Source organism: Harmonia axyridis, chromosome 1 (assembly GCF_914767665.1).
Source record: "Harmonia axyridis chromosome 1, icHarAxyr1.1, whole genome shotgun sequence".
Classification (NCBI taxonomy): Eukaryota; Metazoa; Arthropoda; class Insecta; order Coleoptera; family Coccinellidae; genus Harmonia; species Harmonia axyridis.
The window spans coordinates 55,657,666-55,685,366 of NC_059501.1; the positions used below are offsets into that span (position 1 = coordinate 55,657,666).

At 31.8% G+C, this 27,701-nt stretch overlaps 2 protein-coding genes across 3 annotated transcripts in view; both read right to left on the minus strand.

The window, feature by feature from the left end:
* Positions 1-6,313, minus strand: part of LOC123674892 (synaptic vesicle membrane protein VAT-1 homolog-like) — a 60,173-nt gene extending 53,860 nt beyond the window's left edge. Inside the window, exon 1 of the mRNA XM_045610040.1 lies at positions 5,812-6,313. Within this exon, the coding sequence (XP_045465996.1) occupies positions 5,812-6,053 (242 nt within the window). The 5' untranslated portion in view covers positions 6,054-6,313. The remainder of the gene's footprint in view (positions 1-5,811) is intronic.
* Positions 6,314-11,860: 5,547 nt separating this feature from the next.
* On the minus strand, positions 11,861-27,504 carry LOC123671436 (retinoblastoma-like protein 2). 2 transcript variants are annotated; one of them, XM_045605292.1, is made up of 17 exons: positions 27,352-27,504; positions 27,001-27,253; positions 26,814-26,947; positions 23,747-23,956; positions 23,497-23,687; positions 22,622-22,996; positions 21,564-21,613; positions 21,329-21,498; positions 19,676-19,889; positions 19,419-19,622; positions 19,166-19,349; positions 17,100-17,207; positions 16,941-17,044; positions 14,348-14,648; positions 14,080-14,192; positions 13,852-14,022; positions 11,861-12,648 (listed from the first exon to the last, which is right to left on the minus strand). In XM_045605292.1, the coding sequence occupies exons 2-17, from the start codon at positions 27,133-27,135 to the stop codon at positions 12,496-12,498; spliced, it is 2,817 nt and encodes a 938-aa protein (XP_045461248.1). In that variant the 5' UTR covers positions 27,136-27,253; positions 27,352-27,504; the 3' UTR covers positions 11,861-12,495. The 2 variants fall into 2 exon arrangements, with proteins under 2 accessions (XP_045461248.1, XP_045461247.1); XM_045605291.1 differs by having other exon boundaries at positions 23,497-23,699.
* Between the last annotated feature and the right edge of the window lie 197 nt (positions 27,505-27,701).

Here is a 27,701-nt window from a genome sequence, read left to right on the forward strand (position 1 = left end):
CATCGATAGTGATGTGATAATGGTACATACTATGGAATTTGCAATTCAGGAGTCAGTGAAACCATAAAGTTAATTTGTTTACGTTTTTGTGTTTTAATTAATTGACTCTTAAATGGGCATTTTTCCTTCGAAAACAGCTTGGATATGCGACATTTTCGATAAATATGAAAATACCGTAAATTTCACGAAATGCTCTTTTATTTCAACAAATATGTCAATATAACTCAACTTTAATTCTAAAAAATCTAAGGTTTTCCAATGCCACGAGCAATTTTAGGAAATTCATAACTTCCAGAGTAGTAGAACGTGAAGTGTAATATGTATTACTCGTCCTAACTTACTGTATCACCTCCAAAATAGGACATTCTGAAAATAATATACATACACCAACATATAAATTCAATAATAAAAAATATAACGATTTTTTTAATCGACTCAAGTGAGTATGTAAGTAAGTATTTAAGTTTATTCACATCGAGTGGGGTAAATTCTTCTCATGTTTTTTATCTCCTAAAAAATGATTTGTGTTTTGAAAGAATGAAAATCAACCGGAGGCATATCAGGTGGTTGGTTGTTTGACAAAATTTGTTGGATTTTGGGCCGGAAATTCATCAACAATGATAGCCTTGTAAGAAGTTGCGTCATAATGGCATAAAATCCATGTGTTTTCTTTCCCCAAATCTAATCTTTTTCGACATCAGCACTTTAGAACATGGATTTCCATTTGCAATAAATCCTTTATTCATGACAGATAGCGAATGAACATAGATGACACTAATATCAACTAAGTAACATAGTTAGTCATTTGAATAATCAATTTCCGGTAATCATATGATTCCTTGATTTTATATTCATTCAATTCAGTCCTTAGTTGAAAAATAAGAAAAAATAAGGAGGAGAAGTGTTACTTTTCGTGGCAATCCTGTGTTAAAGTGTCACTTCTCCTCCGAATAAAATATGTTATTTTTTTTTCAAACGTACAACAACAACGGCATATTTTGACTGATAAGATCATCGAAATGTTCTACTTTTCCACCGCCGGGAGAAAAGTGTTGCTATGTCAACGATGAATTACTTTTTCGTCTGCCGAGCGAAAAAGTGTTGCCTAGCAATGATAACTATCAACTATTATAGGTACATCATATCTGTCAAAATTAATTCAGCATGACAACTGTAACTAGGCAAATTTTTAATTGATCAATCAATTATAACGATCGTTGATATAAATATTATTTGAAGTTGGATCTCCAGATTTTGATGAATTTCAAAACGTTTGAAAAAAAATAACATATTTAATTCGGAGGAGAAGTGAGTTTTCATGGCTTTTCAATTATAAATGTTTACTTATATCAAATTGATTTCTGTTCTTAAAATTCATTGAAACGAATAGTTACCACAGTTTCCGTGAAAAGAAAATAAAGTTATGAAAATTTTTTGATTCATTGATCAATTTCCATTTTTTTCAAAAAATAATAGTGGTAGTACTAGATGTAGTGGTTTAAGGAGGAAAAAATAATAATAATTGAAAAAATTTCTTCGTCGAAGTATATTTGTATAAGTATGATAACTCCTAATATAATATTTACAATTCCGATTAAATATAAACAAATCATTATCAATCATATGAAATCAGGAATTGATACCGCTATTTTTTTCGCTAAAGAAGAAGGCATTCCAAGTATTTTTCGAAAATTACACCTGCCTTCAGAACATCAATAAACGCGGTATCAATAAATCAAAAAAGAACCCAACGAACACACAATTACCGCAACTTTTTCTGTTGTTCTGCAACATTCATTAGATATTAGTGAATGTATTACAGTTCCCTCCCCATTTATATTGACAAGAATGAGTCATAGTAACGTTTGGAATTTCCGCCAATCCATGATTCAGCCAGTGCAGTACGCCGTGGCGGGGCGGAATTCCACGCTCTGAATTCCCTTTTTTAGTCGATATCAACCATTTCTCATTGAGTATGATTATCCAAGCTTTCCGGGGAAGTGAAACTCTGCTTTGTATTCTAACGAGAAATTAATTGGATCTGAGCTGGACTAAATCACAGAAACTTTTACCTGTCCGTTTCGCGTATGCATTTACAAACCGGAACATAACTTCCGAATGAAATATTTATCATAGTTGGTTGGCACCGTAACTGTATTCAAATATGTTTTTGTTAGTATTGCGAATCACGAACTATGAAGAATGCTAGAAGGTATGATTGAATCGATTTTTAAAGGATACAAATTTTTTTTCGTATTAATTGTAACTATCATATGTATAAGTATATTCATGTAATTATGTTTATTATTTCCAGAAATAAATTTTTGGATTTATTGAGAGATTTTCTTGATCCCCTTGAATCTTTCACAATTCACGTAAAAAACTTGCATAAAATAAATCTGTTCGTCCACGATCTATAACTTTTATCGGATACGATTTAAGCTATTACAATGCAATTTGGTACAAAAATTGTTTGCTATACCGCGTTAAGTCTCCTTGCTCGAGAACACGATTCATGAATTTTGAAGACAAGAAATTGAAAGAAAAAATCATGAAATTGACAATATAAATTATTTTGATTGATTGTAATTGTGCAACAAATTATGGTGAATACAATGTTTTTTATCTCAAGGACCTAGCCGTCATAGTTTCGGAATTGTGAATTTTTAAAATTAGAATTAGCCAGAGTTCGAATTCTGCCTCCATGTATTCATTGAAATATTTTTAAATTAATACCCGTATTTTTTTACACTTGTCGAAATAGGTATTTATCGTTGAATGAGTAAATAATGGACAGGAATTTTTTTTTAATGATAACTTCTGGAATTATTCATCAAAAAAATACTGTGTACATAGTGAGAAGACATATTTTGCCTTATTCATTATATTAAATAATGTTGAAATTGTTAAGGATAATAAAATCTGATTCTTCGCATTTTTGCATTATTTTCATTTTGTTTTAAAATATGTAGAATTCAAAATTTGACTGAAAAAAGTTTTTTCACCAACTATAAAATATATTCACGTGAAATTCAGTAGATACAAAAAAAATCGGTCACTACACAGCAATAATATTTCCCCTTTGATTTTTATTACGTTAAAATTGAAGAATTAAAATTATGAATATCATTTCTCGCAAAACCTCATTCTTAATATCTTTGAAAATGAGGAACTACGGAAAATTTTAATCGAATTTCTCGGAGAAAACCCCCGTATTCGAACTTTTGAGGATAATATTTATTTTATGATTTTTTTTTTATAAGATTTGAGGTTTTCTGTGATATGTAATGATATAAAATTTGTATTATATTAATGTTTATTCCATTTTTGAAATTTTCACAAGAAATGAAGAAATTTATCAATTTTCCTTTCCAAAAGTTAATTTTCTGCGATAAAATATGAAAAACTTTTTGCATCTATCAAATCTGACAATTTTATGAAATTTTATTCATTTTGTTGAAATCAAGTAATCAGAATTGAACAATTAAAAAATTATACCAAAAAAAAATTTAGTTCTACTTAGTTGTAAGAAACAAAATGGATCCCTATATGTATAAACTTGTTTGGTTTGGTAAAAAGGGCAAGAAACCCCAACCAACATTTTGACCTACTTCAAAATGTTGTTTCTAAGTTGAAAGTTTAAAAGTTTGATGGTTTGGTTCAGAAGATTATATACTTGGTTTATTCATTATATTCTTTTAATGGCATCTTCGTGTTGTTTCATTTAATTCATACAAGGTCTTAACAGATAACTCTAACATAGTAATACCCTTTGAAATATTTTTGATTCTTAATTATATTGAGAGAATGAGAAATATAGGGTAGGTAATATACAGTTTTTAATTGTCAATTTCGAAATTTCATCAAATAGAATAGTTGCAAATATCAGTGAAAAACGGTAAAGTACCTACCTAAATTTCAACTACGATGTTATAATTATTTATAAAGACCCCATATTATATTCAAATAGAATAAATAACTTGAAATTTCGTACTAATTGTTGACCACAATAGAAAACCTTGATAGTTCCAACGGATACCGCTATTCTAATAATGAGATCAATAAAATATTGAGTGAGTTGAGATAAAGCCGCTTCTTTATGGAAATATCGGCTTTTTTTTTCATTAATTGATAAATGCCAATTCTGGTTGATATTAATTCTGACCTTTCTTTCAAATATATCGGTATCTAGAATAAACATATTATTAGGAGTTTATTCTTCTCCGCAATTTTTTTTGCAATCATGCGATGGTGAAAAATTTTCAATCATCTTAGCAATTGGAAACCAAACAATTCATCACTTGTTTCAATTGTTCGAATGGAATAAAACCAAAAATAATCCGAAGATATGTTACATCACGGTTAAAATAAAGTCAATTTGATTGCACTATTTCTATGATATCAATTAATATTCGAACACTGGCCCACTAAGAACAAATCATTTTCAATATAATTGAACAATAGAAGTAGGTACAGATAATATAGAAAAATATTAAATAACTCGAATATTTATTTTTGACTTCAAGAGTTTCTATTGTATAATTATTAATAATTGTGAAAAAATCAAAATATCATATGTACTGCTCAGGCAAGCTCCACGAAATAGGCTCGAAAGAGAAAAAAATTAATCTGTTAAACTCTCATAATAAAGGCATGCGGGATAAATAAAAGAAGCTGTTCACTTGATCCATAATAGAAACATAAGTATTTCCATTCATGAGTGTGAGAATAATTAGTATTCTTAAGTGATTAAAGTTGTAGAAACTATTGTGGAGAATTATTCTATATTTAATCTCCTGATGATTAACCACGAAATAATTCTTGAATTCAATGAGTAATATTTTTATCACTTTGTGGTCTAGCACAAACAGAGTGACTACCATGAGTTTATTTTAGATAAAAAGTTTTTCTGAATCTGAATGAAAATTATAGTATATCTCATTTTTGATAGAGCAAAAAATTAATCTGGTAGATAAAGCCTTGTTTGAATATTGAAAAAAAAATATTTATTTTTCAATGAACATACTTTTTTTCAATGTAATGATGTTCAGTGAAATTTGTTACGTCTTTTTCATAATTAAATCATTGTTTCAAAATCTAAAAAAATAAAAAAAATTCAATATAGTAAATGAAATCGTTCATTTTGGTGATGAAATTGCTGAAATTATAAAGAACCGCCAAGAATATCCTGAAAATTTATACTGATGAACAGCAGATGTAATAATACTTGTATACTAATAAGATTTTAAGGGAAAAATGTTAATATTTGCGGTAATGATAAGCATTTCTGGAAATGTAGAATAACTTTCTTGGTCGCAGTTTTTTTTTTTCATTTCAAATTGTCAGAATATATTAATAACAATTGAAGGCGTGACTCAAATTCACTGCAATCAATAAATGACTACAACCCGGATTGATAACAATGCATACTTCGCAAATTATCAGGTTTGTCGGATATACCCGTCAGGTGAAAATCGATTTTATTTGTCACTCGCAATGCGTTAAATGCAACATATGGAACCCTTAAACATTTCTGATCTGTAACATTCAGGATGATAATTTGCAATAAAATTTGAGAAATATTAAATATCTCCGATATATGAATTTATAGAATAATCGGTACAATTGATGTTTTCGATTAAGGCACTGATAAAAAGTTGTTGAAACTCAACTGCGATGAAAATATGCTGAAGGTTTCCAGATGTTACATCCGAGAAAAAAGGGAGTAAAAAAATTGAAAGATATTATGAATGTTTTGAATTTGTTGGGAATTTCAGGAAACGAAGGATACGGTTGGGCGCAAAAACTCACCATGCCTTCACCCTGATGAGGACTTCCCCTTCTGCGGGGGTAGGCTCGGGTTTCTTCAGGATCTTCACCGACTTGAGCCCGCCGAATCCGGTCAGAACAACGGCTCTCATCTCCTTGGGGCTCTCATTTTCGGCCTGGTTTTCGGTGGTGGCTTCTTCCGTGGATCCATTATCCTTGACATCAGAGGTACCATTTTCGGGTTTCTGCTCTTCAGCGGGGACTGCAGCCTGTTCGGTAGACATGTTTCGGACAGAAGTTAATGTACACACACGCGGAACTGAGAGAGGACTAGATCTGGACGCTTTACCGGCTTCGGTTCCAGACAAACAATGGTCGAGTTGGGGGAGCCGGCTTTTCGATCTCGATTCTCGAACCAACAGGTGCTTGATTTCAGTGAGTAGGGCGCGTCGGCTTGGACGCGCGCATGTTTGGGGGGCCCAAAAGGAAATAAAAAGCAACCCTGCCGCGAATTTCAATGTGGTATGTTTGAATGAGGAGAATACTCTCGCTTCGCGTATATGCAATTACAGGCTGTCTCGCGAATTCGGATCGATGTACAGGCACTGGCGGATCTAGTAAGATTTGCAAGGGGGGCGGTGGGGGCACAATTGACGGATCTGAGGGGGTTCTTTCTGTGTGGAACATCGAAAATCATATCGGAAATATCAAAAGCTATTCCGAAAAGCTACTTACAGAAATAGGAATTGGCAAATAGCAAATTGCAGAAAATGCACGCTTATTGAGATCATTTTGAGTATAATGCGGTGCCTTTAATGGTTTTTTCGGTATTCTTTTTGTTTGTGATTTACTTGTATTTTTATTCAGTACTTTGGACTTTCTCCAAGAATTTTCCTCCAAATATTTCAAGGTTTTTGGGTTACTTCTATACAACCTCTATCGAACCAATATCGACTTTGTATAGTCACCCCAAACCCCCAACTCAGATCCACTTATTGTAGGTATGTACAGGGTGGGCCAATTTCGATGTTTTAGATAGACAAAATTTGATATCCCATTCTCGTTCTCTTTTTCTGAGAAACTAACAAAAGTAGTATTAATTTTTGGTCCACCTTTTTTTGTTTTCGAGTTGGAACAAATGGCGATATCGAAAAAAAAATTATATCTCCGCTAATACTGAAGATAGAGCTCTGAAATTAAAACATTATACCACAAATTACAAGTATTGGATTATACAGTCACTTTTTCACGTAGAAACCAGTGGCGTGCTCGTCTTTTTAGCAGGATTTCTAATGACGAAGCTATATGACCCAAGTTACAACATCGTATGGTTTGTGTTATCAAATTTTAACAAATCATTACAAAACAATAGGTAACAATTAATAGTCAATGAAAAGAAAAAATAGTGAAACTAATAGAATAGTATAAAAAAAAATTTTAATAATTATTTTACTTGAATTCGTCTGACAGATATTCATCAACCGAGTAATAACACTTGGATATCAGAAAGTACTTCAGGCGTTTTCCATAACATCTGCAGGATTTGATCTCGTCTGGGAGATGGTTGTACAATTTGATCGCCAAATAGTTTGTGGCCTTCTGAGTTCTGTGCTTGTTTTATTCTGTGGTATGGTATGCATAGATCATTTCTCTTCTGTGTGGCGTACTGATGGAATTCGCCACTCATTATATATTTACTCTTGTTTCCATGAACATGAATCAAACAAGCATAAATGAACTGACAACAAAAGGTCAGTACCTCATACTTTTTAAAATATTCTCTACAAGAAGTAGTGTTATTGATCCCTGCTAGTGTTCTTATAGCTCTCTTCTGTTTCATGAAAATTGCGTTCGATTCAGGCGCATCACCCCAAATTAGTATACCATAAGATAAAGAGCTATGGAATAGTGCAAAGTAGATATCCCTCAGAACAACCTCACTGGTTAGTCGTTTTAATCTGTTCATAAGGAATATTACTGATGATAACTTTCTGGTAAGATTCTTTATATGATTGTTAAATTTGAAATTATTCTGAATTTGAATACCTAGGAATTTCGCACTCTCGATGTCACGCGATCCTGGCCTACCTCCTATTTTCAAGATGATCACTAATGATTGGTACCTACTCGTGCGTTTTGATTCTGGAGGCCTATAAAAATAATCTTCTGATGTATATCGATCTCATTACAACTGTACCGATTGAAACAGTCGATCATGTGGATCTTTTCGTTTTTTCCGAACGAGTTTCCGAATTCATTTTGAGATATAAAATTTCAAATTTCATATAAATTAGCAAAAAGCATAGAAATAATGGAAAGAGAATGCACTTGTTATAGGAAGTTCTATTTTTTGTGCTCATCACCATAGATATATTGAGACTCTTAGATGAAAAAAGGTTTTTGACCATTTTCTATTATTGATGCAAACGATGTTGCATATTTTTGAAATCAGTAAAAATTAATATATGTTCTCTTCGAGTCCAGTGGCTTACTCATTTTTTCCAGTATCATAGTTTTCAGATATTGATATAATTAATAATAATAATAATAACCATCTTTATTTTACCCTTTTTTTGGATATCTACTTTTTTTGCACTACACTCAAGTTTTATAGAAATGTTAGGTGGTCCTTATTGATTTCCTTAAATGTAGGCACAATTTGAATTATATCTACCAATTTTTTCCTTTTCGCTCGTAGGTGACCATAAGTCAGGAATAATTTCATAATTGCGTTCTATTTGTCATTTGATTAAGTGGATTTATCGACATTTTTTAAAGATAATCTTTTAAAAAATGCAGTGTCTTTCGGACCATTCTGTATAGTGATCCGTGAATTTGGAGAAGACCCGAAAATTCTCCGGGAAATCAATAAAAAATAAATGGTACAATTATCCGAAACGTTTTTCAAGATATGAACTTTTGTTTAAACCATTATATCCATGAAATTTTTCGAAAAAAGTGGCCCACGTCGAAAAGTACTACAGACAAAGGATGACAAGTGGGGTATATCGAAATCAGAATTTCATGGAGATGAAGTATGATATAACAGTTGGGTATTCTTTCACTTTCGGATCAGCCTGTAGAATCCTAAATTCAATTGTAAATGAGAGATAATTCAAATTCACTTTATTTCTGATACCATGACGACCATTACCAACTGAAAAAATTCAAAAGTCGATTATTGGAATGTTATTGAGTACTCGAAACTCTTACCAAATGGTGAAAAAAATTATGAAGAAAATTATTTCAGTGGTCGTCGAAAAAACATTGATTCGTTCAGTTATGGATTTTGTAAAATGATAGTATACTATTTCATGATTGTTAACGAATTTATAGACAAAAACTGAATCCTTCTTATCGAACATCAACAGTATTACTCCAATAGATGTCTGTCTGATTTATTTTTCTTTTCAGAACTCAAATCTTTCAAGGCGACTTTGACATATAGGTTCTACCTGAATTTATTATTAATCTTAACCCACCATATTATTTGATTGAATTAAAATATTGATCCAAAGAGTTATCTATTTAAATAATTGCATTGTGTTGCTGCAAAATAGGTTTGTATTGTAGAATTAGTCTAGTTTTCCTAGAAAATTTGTGTGGAAACTAGTAAGATGTTGCAAAAAAAATTTAATATATATTTTTAACTATGATTTCCCACACTGATCGATTATATGCGTCATTTAGGGAGAATCGATTTGCTTCTATGCGGGTTTGATTTAATTTAGCGCAGTTGGATATTTTCAAGCGCTCGTTTCCCTAGCCGATAATTCCGAATTTCGGAATTATCGGCTCGGAGATCGAGCGCTCGAAAATGTCCAACTGCGCTAAACTAAATCGGGAAATGGTCTAAAACAATAAGGTTCGACTCATGAATCTGTCCCCGAATTGGATTCAGTACTTTCCCTCTTCCGTAGGTATAGGTACACCAAGATGCAAAGAAATATTTCATGTTTTAAGATCGTTAATGGGCAAAATAAAAAGATTATACAGAGGAAAAAGTTATTTATAATACAAGTCTAGAAGAAGAAGGCATTGATATTCTTCCATGAATTCAAAAATGAGCAAGTGGTGAGTTTTTAAATGAACGAGTCAAACGAGTGTTAGAATGAGCTTTATGTGCGAGTATTATACATTATTTTCTCTTATTCATTGAATTTTTATAGAAATTAGAGGTATATTTCCATAAATCCCATTTACTGAGTTTTGCATTGAAAAAATGAACCGTTTTCTGTATAACAAATTCGACAGATGAATCCGTGAAATGTTTTCTATCTGGGTTTTATTATGTACATTTACATTTCCATTCCAGAGTGCAATCCCACAAATATTTTGTTTTTATTGTAATAAACTGTTGGAATTATATGTCTCGTAATTTTTTTTCCTGCATCAGAAAAAAGTCTGTTCAGGACAAGAATTCCAATATTTCATTATCTTTTCGAATATTGCGCCTTCGCATTTGATTTTCTAGATTCAAATCCTGTAACTCACAATCCACCGACCTGTATCGCAAGAACCCTAGAGGCAAACCATTTCGTTAAATATTAACGCTAGAGGGCAGCCCCAGCGAAACCATATTGCAAATATTGTTAAATTAATATTGGGCATTCGTTGTGAACCAGAAAGAGCCAGTCAACTGTTTTCTTTAACTTGAGCGCATCGAAAATATCCAATTTTTTAAGTTCTATGAACTATTTTTTCGGATGGCGCGGATTTTTTCGGATTTTTTTGACATAGAATTCGGATTTTTCACTGAAGTAGCATTGGTAACACTGATGTACAGTTACTTCCGGGACACCCTGTATATATTATTGGATTCTCCATAATTCCACTGGATCCATGAAGAAAAACCATATCATTCTGTCAATATCTAGCTAAGGGGTAGCCAAACACAACACATGGTTTGTACAAATATTTAATTTCCACAGTCCAAAATATTTTGTTTTAGTGTTTTTGTTCGCATTACAAAGCGAAGCTACATAGCATAAGTTTTCGAAATGTTGGTAACGAAAAAAACTTTTTCGTTTCTTTTTATTATTAGCATATACATATACTCAAGTATGTTAAAAAAATTTTTTCTTTATTCTTTCACATACTCAAGTACACAGCCAAAATCCCTAATTTACTTCGACCAGATGTCGGATAAATTTGTCCAAAATGCTATTAATTTTGTAGCCCTTATTGATTTAGAAATTTAGATCAAATTTAATTATAGTGCTCTCTTTCTCAATGCCCAAAATTTTCTTGGCTGAAACAATACCAGAAAAAATTGTTCATTTAAGAAGGGATATCTCCAGTATATGAGTATTTATTCATCTATAGTATGAAGTGAATCTTTTTTCAATAAAAGGAATATTTTATGTTGTACGATGCCTAAGCTACAACCGACCACAGAAATAATTACGCGGTGGAAGAAATATATAAATTGACAACGTCATGATTTACATGTGGAACGAAATATTTTGCTATGGAACATCATTTATGAATTTCAATTTAATTGAACTTTTTCGTGTTGTTTTCAAAATGAGGAACTCATCAAAGGCTTCGCTGAATTGCATTTTAAGTACTGTTGTAGAAAAAATTACTTTTAAAACTGAATGAAGTAAAATGAATATTTCGGTACAAAAATAATACCTTCATTGGAGAACCAATGTATAATTCATTCTACATAAAATACACAAAAATCAAAAAGGGGTATGTTTGTGATTGAGCTCTGTTGTTGAGTATTTGCCTTATTGTATGTGAGGAGAGCCAGTTAGCACTGTGTGGAAATGAATTACCAAAATCTGTCAATGGGATCTTCTTCTCACAGGCCTGGAGGGATTCTTTTTTGCGTTGCGATTTCAATACCAAAAGCGAATTGTTTTTGAACACGTGGTTTTAGTGTTCAAAAAACAACTAACTTGAACTATTGTCAATTATGGCAGTCTAAATATCTGGATCTTTTTTTATCATTTCATATGTTGAAATCTTAAAGTAGTTTGGATCAATGGAAAGGAGAATATAGAAGAGGTTATGATATGTGAGAAAAATTAGCATTTGGAAAGAATTTTAGATTTAAATGAAAAAATAAATGAAAATGCAAATACTCAAGAATATTTTATATTTCAACAATTCATACCAGTGCACTATATAACCCATAAATAAGACAACAAATTATAACATAATATTATTACGAATTATGGAAATAATAATTTCGTTTATCTGATAATTGAGGAACAAAAGAGCTCTTCATAATATAATTAGATGTTATGAGAGAAAAAGCCTCTTTTTTGATTGAGTGAAATTACAGTTGTCAGACTAGTGATCTAAGAATATCATTGTGGTTAAAAATGAACAATTGGCTATAAATTTCATTGATTGGGATTATACAAGAAAATAAGTTAATAAAATTTGTGATTTCATTCAATTAATAAATTAAAATTAAACCAAAGCTGAGATCAAAGTTGTGAAGATAAAATCAATATATTAAATCTTGTACTACTTAATGAATAAGAATATATTCAAAGCAAAAATTATCTAATTCACCCATGTTTACCTAATTTTTCGTATTAGTATTCATTTGAAACTTTGAAACATTTTCCAAGGGCCTAATTAAGTTAATTAAAAATATATCAAGTCAAAATATGTGACGGATATTAAAACAAATCTCTATTAAAAAATTCAAAGGTAATATTCAATTAGATCAAATGATCATGTTTTTCATTAGGAAAAAGATTATTCTCAGAATTGCCTACGTCTTTCTTCCAGTAGAGATTGGACTTTTCTTGTTGCAATTTTTTTACTACTGGGAAATTCATCACCATCGATCAGGAGTCGTTTTCCACAGACATTCAAGCCATTATTATTAATTGCTTTATTGATGTCCTTTAGATCCTGAAAAAAATTATTAACGAATATATAATAACATATTATTTTTTATGTAGAATAAGTATCAGACTAGTACATGGTTTTCTCCTTAGCCTCATTCGGAATTGAGTTTATCTGGTAGGAGTTGAGAACTTCGCATGAGCAAAAAAATAAACACAAAATTTCTAGTCAAACCGCTATTTCATCAATGTAAAACATTTCGTAGTACAACAATAATAAAACAATAATGGTATAGTTAAGTAAAATACATCAAATGTTTCTGGTGCGAAAATAATAGATTTTTGATGACGACTTGGCAAGTATGCTCCGTGATGGCTCCCATTTCATGGCGAATCTTTTCTTTTAACTGCGACAGGAATGTTGGTTTACTAACACAACCTTTAGATTCAAGGAAACCCCACAGGTAAAAGTCCATTTCACGAACTCGTGGCAGAAACACATTAACTGCGTTCGGTATATGCCACACATCCTAACACTTTTTCAACGTACTGATGAGGTCCGAAAGCCCGAAACACGTGTCTATGGTAAGCACTTTCCTTTATTTTTTGTTCACTATGATTAATCAAGTAGAAAACCATCTCTTCATCTTTTACAGTAATCTTCGTGATAGCGTGAACGTACGTGACTCAAACAAGTAGAGTTCTAGAATGGATTTATCGTACCCCCGATATTTGGGGTGGTATTTATTTCAATTCAAGTTGGTCCACTGTTCAAGCATAATGATCACACAGAGTCGCACATTCATGTCAACCAAGTCATCAATATACATCTATTTCATAATGCTATTAGGCTAATTTTGTTTAGATAATGCGCACTCTCTTGTTCCAGAATTGTCAATGATGTCTAAAACATCATGGTACCCCCCACATGGCACTACCTCTTCTATATCTGCAGCTACAACAATCGTTGAACTTGAATCACAAAGATACTCCAAGAACTCAGAGAGCTTTAAGCAGCTGTGGGGGGAAATTGGTCAAAGCCACTTCAAAAACCCAAGCGGAAAATATGTAAAGGCCGTAATTGACAGTAATTGAATGTATCTTTCAACTTTCAAAATTTTTGTAGAATTCGTAAATTTTACAGAAACAAATAAATAACGCATTCAAATAAAATAATCCAATTTTTCATTATCAATAAACGCAACTTTCAAAAACAATTGCATCATATTGGATCTCAATATTCTCAATGAAAAAAAAAATATTTACTCACCTTTGAGGGACTTCTACTGAAAAAATAATTGTAACTCCGGATGCTTGGATTCTGAATTACAGGACTATCTAAAGGTTTCACGAAAACATTCTTTATTATTTGAACACTTGGAGAAACCAGACATCTCCTGCCACAAGGCACAGGTAATGGACTGACCATAATATCACAAGGCTGAAAATTTTATAATTTTTATTAATCTTTAAGATGACAAATATGAAAAAGTATTACCTGTGTCCCATTCGCAAATTTCATTGTGAAGTCCTTCATTTCAATAACATAAACAGAATTGTAGAATTCGATCAAGTCACCTCGTCTTTCAGGTATTTCTTCCTTGACACCATCTGAAAAAAATTCTAATTGAATGACATTCAAATCCTTAACATATATCTACTCAGTAACTATTTATTCTATGAAAAATCTCATAAATTGTATTGAAATTTCTCAAAATAAGAATACTTTTTTTCAGTATAAACAAAAATAACATTTCAATACTCACCAACAACTTTAGAAGTTTTATTTTCTAATAAAACATCTCTATAGATGTAACTATCAGCTTGAGGTTGCTGCCTATAGCATTTCATTATTTCCATGAATGTTTGTGGTTTTTGAAGTACTTTAGGAATGACATAAACTGCACACATCAATAGTTGATCAAGATGTCTGTCTTTAAGCAATGATTCTGCTTTTTTTTGTATCGAAACTTCGAAAACAGTCCAGATTTTTCGTTCCAGCTCATTATCATTGATGTTCAACTGGGTACAAAGATGTTTCATTCTCACTGCTGCTAGGTTGTAGAACTAAAGAAAGATAAAGACGATTTTCAAAACGTTGACCAAAACAAAATTCGTATGAACTAACACATTTTTTCAGTAAGGCTCATTTTTACTTTGCTTCATCTATATTTTTGTATACATACTTATAACCCAAGCTAGATTCAAATTTGAAAAGTACTTCATGCCTAACTGTTTAGCAGAGAAACTAGAAAATATTTGAACACAAAATAACAAGTAGGTTTCAAATATGTAGCTTCACTTGTACGGAACTATTGACAATTGCAAAGTGCAATCAAAGATTCCACGTAGGAGCAATCCAGCTGATCGGTTTAACCTTTAAAAGTAGAAAATGCGTAGACAGAAATCGATTTTTTTCCTTGAACTTGAAATATCGCTTATATATACGGTTTCATTTACTTGCGTTCAAAACTGAATATTCTACATGTTATGCACCAAAACCATGTACCGTTATAATAAACGGTAAAAAGTCGTGCAGTGTCTTTTTTTATAGTTCATACTGTGCAGAATGATTCTGCACCAATGAAATCGGACATTTGCAAAGTCAGTTCGGAAACGTAGAAAACTCACAGGTTTGGAAAACACATTTGGAAAGATAGGATATTCAACGTTATTCCAGAGAACACTCCAGTGAAAAAGTGCAATAATCGAAACATGTGTACGATACGATATCGAGTAGACGACTGTTTTCTTTCAATGGTGAAGTGGGGATGGGTATAGTTCATTTCTAGCAATACATTATTCATCGTTTTCCTTGAATATAAATCATAATCCACCAGTGGTGAGATATTGGTTTAGAAACAATAGGAATCAATATCTTACTATTGGAAAACAATGAATAATGTATTGCTTAGAAATTAACTATCCCCATCCCCACTTCGCCATTGAAAGAGAACACTCGTCTACTCGATATAGTATCGTGCAGATATTTTGATTGTTGCACTGTTTCACTGGACCTTGCGTACCCAGTATCTTAAAAAAAATTATGTTTGGACAGGAATACTGGGAAATTACATCATAGGGTTGTATTTTATCCATGGTAACCTAAATTTGAAGCTTTTACAGATTGAAATTATTCCGACAGTTCGACACCAATTAATTTCGATGTTTGGTTTCAAAAGGATGGCTGTCCAAGTCAGAACGCAAGAGTAGTCACACATGATCTCGGAAAGACTTTTTTGGACCATGTCATTTCTACGAAGGATCCTCAAGATCACCAGATTTATTTCCCAATGAATTTTTTGGGGAATATTTCAAAAATTTGGGAAAAAATTCATAATGACGACGAATATTAATGAATTACGGTTCAAAATAATCCTATTTTGAGCCTTAATAGCAAATATACCGAATCTGCTCAGATATAATAGATTGGGTTACTGTTTGTCTACCCTCGATTTCGCATTTTTTAGAATCTGTTTTTGTTTTTCCTTGCATTTTTTTCGTAGAATTAATCTGATTCTCAAACCAGTTATGACGAACAAGAACGAAGAAGTAATCATTTTCTCGAAGGAAATTATTTGTGTCACATATTGTCACAAATAAATTCCACCCATACAATGGAATGAAATTGTGGTATTTATTTTGAACAGATATGAACGATCATATCTGTTCAAAAACTCAACCCATCCCAAGGTTAGAGATAGTGGTTGGAGTCTACAGGGTTGCCGCTGGATTGACGAGAAATTATGTTAGCATGTTTCCCAAATGTTCAGATTTCACTAGAAAGTATGTTGAAATTTTTAATTGACTGATAATGATTAATAATGAGAACTGAATGAACGAGGAGGTATCCCAAAATTTCTATTGTCTTGAAAAATACAAAAAAAGATGAAACTGCAAAAAATAGGAAAAATATTCTATAGATCTGAATAAACTAAATAAATATATAATTATATAAATATGTAAAATAAATACATAAGTTATAAATAAATAAAAACATTTACTATTTTATGGTGATTGTGTTTTAATAAAATATAGTTTCCTTTCACTGCCAAAGGTTGAAAAATTTTCATTGTTAAAAATTGTGTTAAAATCTGATAATTATATACCAATCGTCAACACTGACTGTCTATCAAGCCGCAGCGCTGCCCTGTGATCATACCCACTTCGCCATTTGCGCAGATGTTTTAATTGTTGCACTGAACCATGAGTATTCGCTGAAATAACGTTAAATATTCTATCTTTCCGAATTCATTTTCCAAAATCTAAATTAATCGCGGCGTCCTGATTACTTTGCAGCTCATGTACATCGATCCTAATTTGTTTGCTAAGGTGAAGATATGACAGGTCTCAATTCACCTTTCTGAAAAAAATTGCCAAGCTTCCAGTTCTTTTTGGTCTTGCAGGTGGGACTGTTTCATCTGATACTTCCTCCACAGGACTATTCTTAAGATCACCATCAACTAAAAAATATTTCGGTAATGCAAGAAATATATATTTTTTTTATAATATACTCACCATTCAACTTTTGAGATGCCGATTTTGATCCAGGAAATAACTGCCGACTTACGCTTATGGGCGATTGAAACTGCTCTGTAGCTGAAGGACCAGGTGACTGAAGTTTTGCTGAAAATTTCGATAGTGCCATTAGAAAGCATTTAATAAGAGTCCTAGAATGTGTTTGTTTTAAGAGCTTATGTTTAATAAAATGGAAGTTATAGAGGTTAATAGAAATTAATAATTGCTAAATAATCAAAATGATATTAACATAGCATTTCATCTTCTCTTCATTGATTATGTGTCAATTAATAATAATAATATAGTTTATTCTGTGAAGAAACATCTACAGATCTACATATATAAACAATTCACGGAGGCGCAAGCCTGTACGTGATGAGAATTGTTATTCAAAATGAAAATTTATTTTTGTTACGTTGAATTGCGTTATTTCAGATTATATTGCTATAAAGAGCATATAAAAACCCTTTCCAGAAATTAAATGTGAGAACAATAATTATTCTACACTCAATTTCACCTTCTCCACATCAAGAAGCAAGTGTAAAATATAAAGCAAATATAGAGCGACTGATAATATTAAATATTGAGAATAGTATGAGATGATACTTGTATTATCGTCTCATATCACGTCTGGTTTAACTTCTTTGAACATCAACTCAAAGGGTGATTCAACGCGATGCCCTATTAGACGTTTATGGAAAACTAATCAGAATTTTGTGCTTTTTATTTGATGACAATCTCAATAATGTGCCATACGTTGGAACCCTTGGGTATAAACTCAACAGTTCATGAGTTGATGGGATTCTTATGAAAAAAATGGTGGCGACGAGGACTCGCATCTTTTTGAATATTTCTACAGAAAAAGTTTTTTCCAAAAAACCTTTTTCATTGTGTCAAGTTGTGTGCTGCTTCTCATGCAGAGGTGATCCAGATTCACACCAAAGAACCCATGCAAAGCTCGCTAAGTCACAATAAGATAACCTTTATCGTCGATTGCCAAAAATTTCAGAATTGCAGTAGTCTCAAATGAGTGTGATAAGACTGGTATTATTCTCCCAAAAGGAATCCGTATATTTCATGCTGTACAGACTCGAGAAGAATTTGATCACTACTGAGATATGGGCACCACACCTGTTCAGCATATTTCATCAAAGGACGTACATAGCTGCAATAAAGTGTCACATTGCTGGGCTGCAACCCCTAAACGATCTCTGGATTGTGTAGGTCATCTGTCTGGTCTTTGCTGCCACGTGGTGAGACCAGTTCAAATGATAGGACACTTGTTTCCGTTTATTTCCATATAGCTGCTGAAGATGTATTCTAATTTCGAAATTGAGTAAGACAGATCCTCATGATTACACAATTCTAAATAATTGGAAGATATCCGTAGATTATCAACCCATTCCTTTTTTTTTTTCGTTTATTTTTCTCACAAAGTTATGTTTGTACAATAAAGAAAAGATTGCTATCATTTGAGTAGGCACAAGTATCAATCACAATGTTTTCATCATAATTTTCCATTACTTCAAGCTTCCCAAGTTCATCAATAAATCGATTTCTACGCTGTCACAACCATGAATATTTACAGCACTTATTTCTTCATGAGGGAGTGTTGGAACCATGTTTACCACAAATATTTCAGATTATTTCAGGGTATAGAACTACATAGGACATTATGGTACAATCATATTTATTACATTCTCCATGATCAAAATTATTGCGACTCAACTAAGTAGGTACTTAAAATCACTAGCAACATTATTATTCTATGTTTTCAATAAAAAATAAGCAAGATAACATTGCACAGATAAGACTCAACGAGAATAGACAAGAATGCTTCTTGTAGGCGATTTCTTAGCGTAACATCATCTGTGCATAACATTGCATTCTAAGAATTTGGCGGACATGGGCGACTCTGGTTAAATGGAAATAGATTCAACAAAAAAAAAGTCTTCATTCTGCCAAATATGATACACAATGCAGTGAACAATTCACTTGAAAATAAGTTCTGATAATCATTTGCTAATGCAATATATAATATTGAATTAGATATTTTCTATACTCACTGGGTGTCTTAGGTTCTTCAGTAATTATTTGTTGTTTTATATCTCGTTGAACTTTTATACTGGACACTTGACTTGGTAATGCTACTTCCTCTTCTTTTGGTATACCTTGATCATACTGCTTGATCAAGTTCCATAGACTACTACCAGATTTCCAGGCGACAGACTCCAATATAGTTTCTTCAATCTGTGTAATAAAAGAACATATTCTCCAATATTTAATTGAAACAAACAAAAAATAAATGAATAACCATACCTTATTAAGATGCTTTATTGTATCTCTATAGAAGGGGTCTTTAGATCTGACAATGAGTTCAATAATTTTCACAAAATCGCAAGCATCAATCTCCAAAACTGATATAATCCAAGGGAATTTTGTGTTGCAATTATAACAGTAAAGAACTATTTCCATTGAACAAGCAAAAACACATTCATAGAAAATATCTTTCTGAACTAAACCCTGAAACAAAACAGTTAATTTGACTATTGAAGTAAATATAGCGAAATCATTACCGAAATATCCTTATTTATTGTTTTCTCATGTTCCAAGATGCTCTCTACAAGTTTATAAAAAAGTTTTGTTCCTGTAAGAAGTCTATTCTTTGCATTTTCATTCTGCTCATCTATATTAATGGAGTTTTTTATTTGTATAAAACTATTTACGAATTTCTCGCCTAAGCGTGTGACTATGTCAGCAATTTTCGTAATGGGAGAAATACAGGAAGATCTGGAAGAGAAGCAATCAAATATAGTACAAGAATTTTTTCACTATTCATTAATGTATAATTATATTGAATTGTTCATTCAATCCCAATTTATCTTTCAGTGGATGGGAACGTGATTATGTTTATGCACAACAAGAACCAACATTTCAGTTGAACAGGTCGAAAATTATAGGGGAATATTGAAGTTCACTACGATGTTATTATTGTTTTGAATTTTTTTTAATTCTTCATAATCAATTTCTGAAAATGAGAATTTTTGAAATTTGAGTACTTTTCTGCCTTTAAAATTGATGGATCATACTGGTGAGCATTGAGAATCAATGCAATGTAATAACTGATATTTGTCAATTTCTGAAAATGAGAATTTTTAGAAATTTTCCTTTTTTTAAATTAATGGATCGTAATCCTGAGTATAAAGGATCAATGCGTTATATGTGATATAACAACTGATTTTTGTACCAAATTTCATGCGAATAGCAATCATAGTTTTCGAAAAAAGCTTCAGATGAAGAGATTCTACATATTTGATATTAGAATTCTATACATTCCAAAACAAAAGTGTCGAATTTTGTATTTCTTCGAGCTATTTCAAAAAATTATTAAGAAATAATAAAGTTGAACCCAATAATTTCTATTTTTCAAGTAGGTACTAAAAATTGACCCATCAACGTTTTTTTTCATTTTGTGTTGATAAGAATTGAATGGGGACAAGAATTAGGATAAATTAGGATTTAGGAATAATGAACTACTTCTAACTTGAACTCGATCAGCGAAGGATATGTGATCTTTTTTTTGGGAATATTTTGCAGCACCTTACAGAAAACTGAGGTTTGGAATATTTCAATTTATCGGCGTTGAATGGTGAAAACTGAAAAGGAAAAATTAAGATAAAAATAAAATGGCACATCCTCTAATTAGGTTTGATTAAACTATGGAATAAAAAATTAAATATAAGAATACAGAATTTATTCAAGAAGTGTCGTTTTTAAATTTATGCATATGAAAATAACATAATATTTCACAGACTATTTGAGTTCAAAAAGATTATTTCAACTGGTTCTTCAACTGGATTTATATTCGAATGAACATCTGATTTTTGGAATGATCTGTTATCGAATATCTGAGTATTGAAAACATCTGATTATGCCCAACACTATGGAGGACAGAATCTTTTCAAAAAATGAGTTGGAACAAAAATAACTATTCCAGGTCCGAAAGAGCAACTACAATGGCTAAACATTTTTGTTTTGGTTTTTCTATGATCCAAACATAATTATTATTACACTAAACTTCTGCCATCCTCATTAGGACAATTGAAATTATTATTTGTCAACTATAATGCTCTAATAGATGTATTGGAATATTTTGAAATTTTATTGGAAAAATATAATTTAGGACGGTACGGGTTGATTGAAAAATTCAAGTGTAAAATTCAACTTACTGAAACAATATTTTCAAAGCATCGCTGGGTTGGGGTGACCTACCACTCAGTATCACTTGAAGCCGAGCTATATTCTGCGTTGCTGATGCTAAAGAACTAACTTCTTTTCCCTCTCGGGGACTCAAAAATCTCCTACCTGTCAGTGGTGTATCGCAAATCCTCGAAGTAATCTATGAAATTTAATTGAAAACAAGAATGAATATCAATTCAAATATCAACAAATCGTAAAACTTACTGTGCCAAAACTGTGAGATTTACTAGGGGAATCAGTGGGCAATTCATCTCCTAAAAAAAAAAAGGACAGTTATCAATAAGTACATATGTTTAGTAAAAATACTAGTTCAGATCATTTCAATCAAGGAAAAATCTATAACCATTTAAGACATTTAACATTGCTTTCCAGCTGAAGGATGTAATCACTTTTGAGATGAAAAAGTTTTTGGTCCTCGATTCAAAAATTTCCAAATGCAAAATGAATTTCAGACCATCAAAAGCAACAGTAGCTAGGGGGACCAACAATATTCAACACATTCACATGGCCAGATTAGGCTTCCGATTGGTCACAACAACTGATAACTAGTTCAAACCAGTGTAATCTGTCCAATAGGTTATGGGTATGCTTTATCATGTACCCCCAGAAGCTGATCGGAACATTCTTATTTGATTTTGATGAAGTTTGGGATGTGGTTATTCGGTTTGAGCCGTAGATGGTCAAATACAAAATTCAGCTTTTTATGTTGGGCATGAGCAAAGTGATTCCAAGAATTTTTATATCTTGCTTTCTACTAATCCTGGTTGATTTATGTCAGTATGGGTATTCGGGTCAGTTAGTAACTAGAACCATAGAAATTTAAGCATTTTTTTTTAGCTAATAGAAAAAACTCAAGAGAAACTGGCTAATTTACGTTAGATTGGAATAAAGAGGTCTCTTCAATCTATTTTAATTGCGATAAACAAAAAATATATATACTTCCATGACAATGTATTGTTAATTTCTTTATTTTATCTACCCTGTTCTCAACTACTGCATTACCCAATTGACCTTAAATCAGTACAGGTATACTGGTAAAAAGGCCTAAACTTCTAAGTTAGCTAAAACTAAATCAATAGATTTTTCTAACAAATTACTATAAAATACAAAACGATGGTTAATTAAGCTCCAGATATTTTCTTAAGTTGCAGTTAGATTATAATTGAATAAGATTGACCGATCGATCATGTTTGTCCTTAACACAAACGTCATTGTGTTGACAAGTTTTTGAAAAATAAAGTTGATAAATTTCTTCTTCTTACCAGATTCTGATTGTGGAGGAATAGTTCCCCAGTTATTCTGATTCTCGTGTTCCTTCTCTAAAATCCTTCTTCGATACTCAGCTAAGAAAATTCTCTCATCAAAGCCGCCATTACTCAACAACTGAGCTTCATAAGTTTTTTTTATTTCCCTAAAGTTTGTCTCGAACACTTGTGGATCAAATAATCCAACAAAATTGTTCTCATTTCCAAGAAGAATGCCATTTTTGAAAAACATGGTTAAAGTATTTCTGCATTGATATTTCTCAAGGTATTTGGCATCTAGTGAGTTTGAAGAGTTGGTTATTATTTTATCTATTATACAGGGTGCATCAGCAGGACATGTAAAATCAGGACTTGACCAATCTGCTGGAAGTCCTGAAAGCAAAAAAATATGCTTACAAAATTGAAATTTGTTGAGTTGAAACGAAAATGAAATGGAAATTTGTGAAAGATAAATATTTTTGTCAGAAATATCATAAAATCAAGAACAAACAGTATGAAGTTTTTGGAGTTCAAGTGGACACGATATTCTAAAAATTACAGGTCCGTTAGGACGAGTGATTTTATCAATCGGTTGGTTTTCATATTTTTGCCAAATAAATAAGTTTTCGTTGAAAATTATCGATAATCGTTGAAGCACTTGTAATATTACCTTTGATAATGTTTAATCTATTGAATCACAAACTATGGTCTCCATCATAGTGAAACATTGATTGAATCAGAGTGAAAGTAAGTTCTTTTTTTTATATAAATATGGTAAAACAATAGGTTCATTATCAATAATTGTCAAAATATATCAAAATGAAAACAACCATCTAATTATGAAATCTGTGAAAGTATAATGCGAACAAGTTTTGAAAAAACTAATTTTATACCTGAAAATTGTGGGTTGAGTAGATCCCGTCTTTCAGTCAAGAAAGCATTTTTAAAAGCTAAATCACAAATTCCCAGAAGTAGGTGATATGATTGCACTAGATCATTACTATAGCTGGAATCTTCTCCTCTTATTGTGATGTAAAGATTCCATATGAATTCAAATATTTTTGCAGGGGTGCATTGCATAGATCTGAAACCAATTCTTTGAAATTTTTATGTATTATACTGTTATATTTTTTATATATTTACTTCTGCTTTCTGTTTCTGTGCAGTTTTGGTATTTCTAAATCAGACAGCTCAGGGGTTTTAAATATTTTTGGGAATATTACGCAGTATTCCTTGAAAACATTACAAGTAACAGAAAAAGACTCTTCTAAGGCATCAATTTTTTTGATGAACTCTTCAGGCATACCTGTCATATCAGACCATCGCCGTATGTTGAAGAAAAATTGAATCAGACTGAAAAACAAAAAAATTATATATACTAACTATTACAGTCATTCATTGTAAGATGAAATTTGAGGTAGAAAAGTATAAATTTCATGCAGATGTTTTTTATGAAATATCGAAAGTCAATGCAAAATGTTTATATATGCATATAAAGCCGGAACAAACTTACCAACAGTGACAGGAAGTACCAGGAATCACAATAAACATGTCAGGTCAACATGATAGTGGGATTCACGAGGGCATTTCACCCCATGCATATTCTAATCATTAAATCAGATAATATCAATGATTTAATGCTACATAGATGCGCTCTTGGCAAATTCTGCAGAGTAAAGCATCGACTCCAACACTAAAGAGAGAAAGGTAGAATCCCCTTTACGTGACTAAGAAGAACAGCATGAAGAAGTTTAAATTGCAACCAATGATAGAGTAGAATCAATCAATTCAATATATAGAACCAATGAAAACTTTGTTGTGACTGCAATCAGTTGCTGCATACATCACGCGTTTCACTCTTATGTTGGAGTCGTTTGCTCTCTCTTTGGTCTATCTACATATCATTAAATCATAAGATTATACATACACAGAAAATATTTGGAGGAAGCATAGAATAGAAAAGTTTGTTCAATATAATTACCATGAGGGTGTTGATTCTGTCCAAATTTTTTTTTAATGTTTTATTGCCCTCGAAAGGGGATATCCTGTAATATTCAGAGAACATCGTGAGAACCAAGGGATATCGTGAATGGCAATTTATCCAAATGAAAAATTATCCATAGAATTTAATTATATAGAGAAAAATGAATAACTCCTATCCACATGATGATGAGGATCATCAACCAAATGTGGCGTAATTAAGCAAATATCTCATGACCAAATATGGCAAAAAATTAAATTACGAAAATATAATCTGATTTTAATTTTATTGCCGAAGGAGAATTTCATCAATTTGATAAAATATAGCATCGCTGGAACAATAACTGGATCACTCTGGGTATAATGAGATCAATAAAAAAGAAAGATACGCTTTACAGGCAGTTTCAAATGGTTAAAAAAGACAGCGGCTAATATTAATTATTAGAGGTACCAAATTGAGGTTGGCAAAGATAATTATAAAAGCTTGTGGCGGATCAAAAATATGAATATTCAACAACCGATCATTGGCAGATAGCAGAAATTTTTAATCATTATTTAAGAGAAGTGCCAAATTAGCACAGAAGAATAAGAGAGCGCCAACAAAACTAGCTGGGAAAAGCATAATTCGTCAGTCGATATTTATCAAAAAAAGGAATACGCTATAGTAAACCGCTGGGAACAGTTCTCAGGTTCATATTGTTTAGTTATTAGAGTTTATATTCATTCCTTATTAACCAATGAAGATACTGAGTTTTGCAGATCATACTGTTATTTTCTGTTCTTCAGAGTTATAATCGGTATAATCAAACAAAAGATTGAATCAGATATGGAAATAATAATAGATTGGTTAAACAATAAATTAAAAAAGACTAGGTTACTACCCATTACCAGTTTCAACAATTTTCCTAGTTTCGATTGCTTAAACTTTAAAAATGACAGCGACAGCAATTCGTTAAGAAAATGAAATACCTCAGACTCACTTGAGAATGCACACCCATGTAGATAATATTTGCAGAACACCCAGATCATTAATGAGTAGATTTAGATATTTGGAAGACATATTCCATCTAAATATTTCGAGAATTATATATTGATTACTACAGTTTTATGTGGAATTATTGCATGCAGTGTACTTGACAATAATCATCTTGAAGAACTGCTGATTTGGCAGAAGTCGAGTCATGTTTAATAAGAATAGAACATATCCGTCAGGCTAGTATTCCAAAGGCAAGTCTATTACACTAGGATGGTATTGTATTCCCACAAAAAACGGAACACTTATTTAGGGCATAGAATCGAAGAAATTCATGAAAGATTATCGAACTTCCTGCCTATAGAACTTTTGGCTTGATGCTCTTTCAGTGGTTTCGAGATTAAACTAACGAAATCATTCTTGAAAAAAATTTAGGAAGAATATTGTGGTTATTTGATTATATGCTTCGATTCATTGGTCTAGAAGTTAGGACCTTTAACTGATAAAACGAACATTAGGAGGGATACTGTTCAATCGCTGTTTGGTGAACAATCAACAGTGCAGTACCTGAAATGGCCATGGGACATAATAACAAAGCCTTCACAGAATACAACCAGTTCTTCTAACTCGTAGCAACTTTGAGAGTCTGGGAAAATTGGGATAGAAAAAAACTGAACATTGGAAATATTGTTGCTATTATATGCTTGATGGGATTGAAGATTTATTATGAGTGAAGGATTTCCACTTTTACAACTTCTTTCATTGTTTGTGATACTGACATTAGTTGTTTTATTCTACTTGCATTTTTTATGTGTAGTCTAAGGTAAAGAAAAAATGAACAAAATGAATGATAACGATACTGACTGACAGCTTTAAGAGATTTTCTTTGTTCAAAAATTATCAAAATATATTTGTAATTGTAGTGCAAACTGATTAATTGTAATATGTTTCAATAACCTAGAATAACTTGAATGAGCTTCAAAAAATTTGCTTTAAATAATTAATCGATTCAAAACAAAGACAATTATTCAATGGCTCAATATCCAAGATGTAAAACAACCATGGACTTTCAAAATATGGTTTTTATAGTAAGCATAATCAACATTTTGAGACTTTATTTGTTATCAGAAAAAACTGATGATCAGGAGAAAAAATTTATTTAGGTATAATTGTTACGATAGATTTTTTAAAATGAATGAAATCTCACAAAGCTGCTGCAGTAGAGAAAAATTTGTATACATGATAACAAACACTTACTTCAGATTACAGCAACGTAGTAAACTTGTAAGACTAACACAATTGCCCTCAATGACACTACTTCCAACCGTAGGAGTGATACTTTTTCTGCAAGCTACAAATACTGCACATCCCAGCCAATGAAGAGGATCACCCTTAAAATACACTAGTTGTTTAATTTCGACCAATATATATGAAAGAACATTACCTCTAGGAAAAAGTTTTGGCTCAAAATTTTGAAACTTTCCCAAGACTCTGTTACTGCTTTGTTATCTAAATTGAGTTTATTGCAAAGTTCTGCGTGTTTCTTGAATAATTGATCTTCTACGTCTTCTAAAACCATTTTTGAAAAGTTTTATTTAATTCTAAATTCAAAAACTCCGAACTCCTTCAATCACTGTCTAAATGTAAACACACTCTGGACTTTTTGTTTCACTTTTCTCTGGCGCGTTTTCCATTTTCTAAAATAAGGCGCCAAATATTAGGGCGGGTATTCCAACAAAAAAGCGGGAAAAATTAATTTTAAAAGTAATAGTTCTATAACATAACATTGACATACACTTAACACGCATCAAAATATAAACAAATCATGTTTGTTATCTATAATATTTCTGGGTGTTTCTCTGTTAGGGATAAAAAATATAACCAAGTTTCACTTGTCTTGTTGGCGCCAGAGTATCAGAGCACCATAGAATATAGTCTCTTCAATTCTATTGTTCTATAAATAAACAAGCAACAAGAAATTATATTCTAATTTCAATGTTGTATAGACTGATATGTACTAATTTATGTCTTTAAACCAAGCGTAAATTGGTAAAACTCGAATTCTTATCAGAATGTTACCCGAGATTACAAACAACAGTGCTGCCATGTCTTGATAAGTAATGGAGAGGGCGCTAGTGTAGCGCG

Coding starts and splice junctions, on each gene's coding strand:
- LOC123671436 (XM_045605291.1), bottom strand. CDS start 27,135: ATGGTTTTAGAAGACGTAGAAGATCAATTATTCAAGAAACACGCAGAA. Junction 23,957..26,813: donor CTACGTTGCTGTAATCTGAA/GTAAGTGTTTGT, acceptor TTTGTTTTTCAG/TCTGATTCAATTTTTCTTCA. Junction 17,208..19,165: donor TGAAGAACCTAAGACACCCA/GTGAGTATAGAA, acceptor CGAAATTTTCAG/CAAAACTTCAGTCACCTGGT.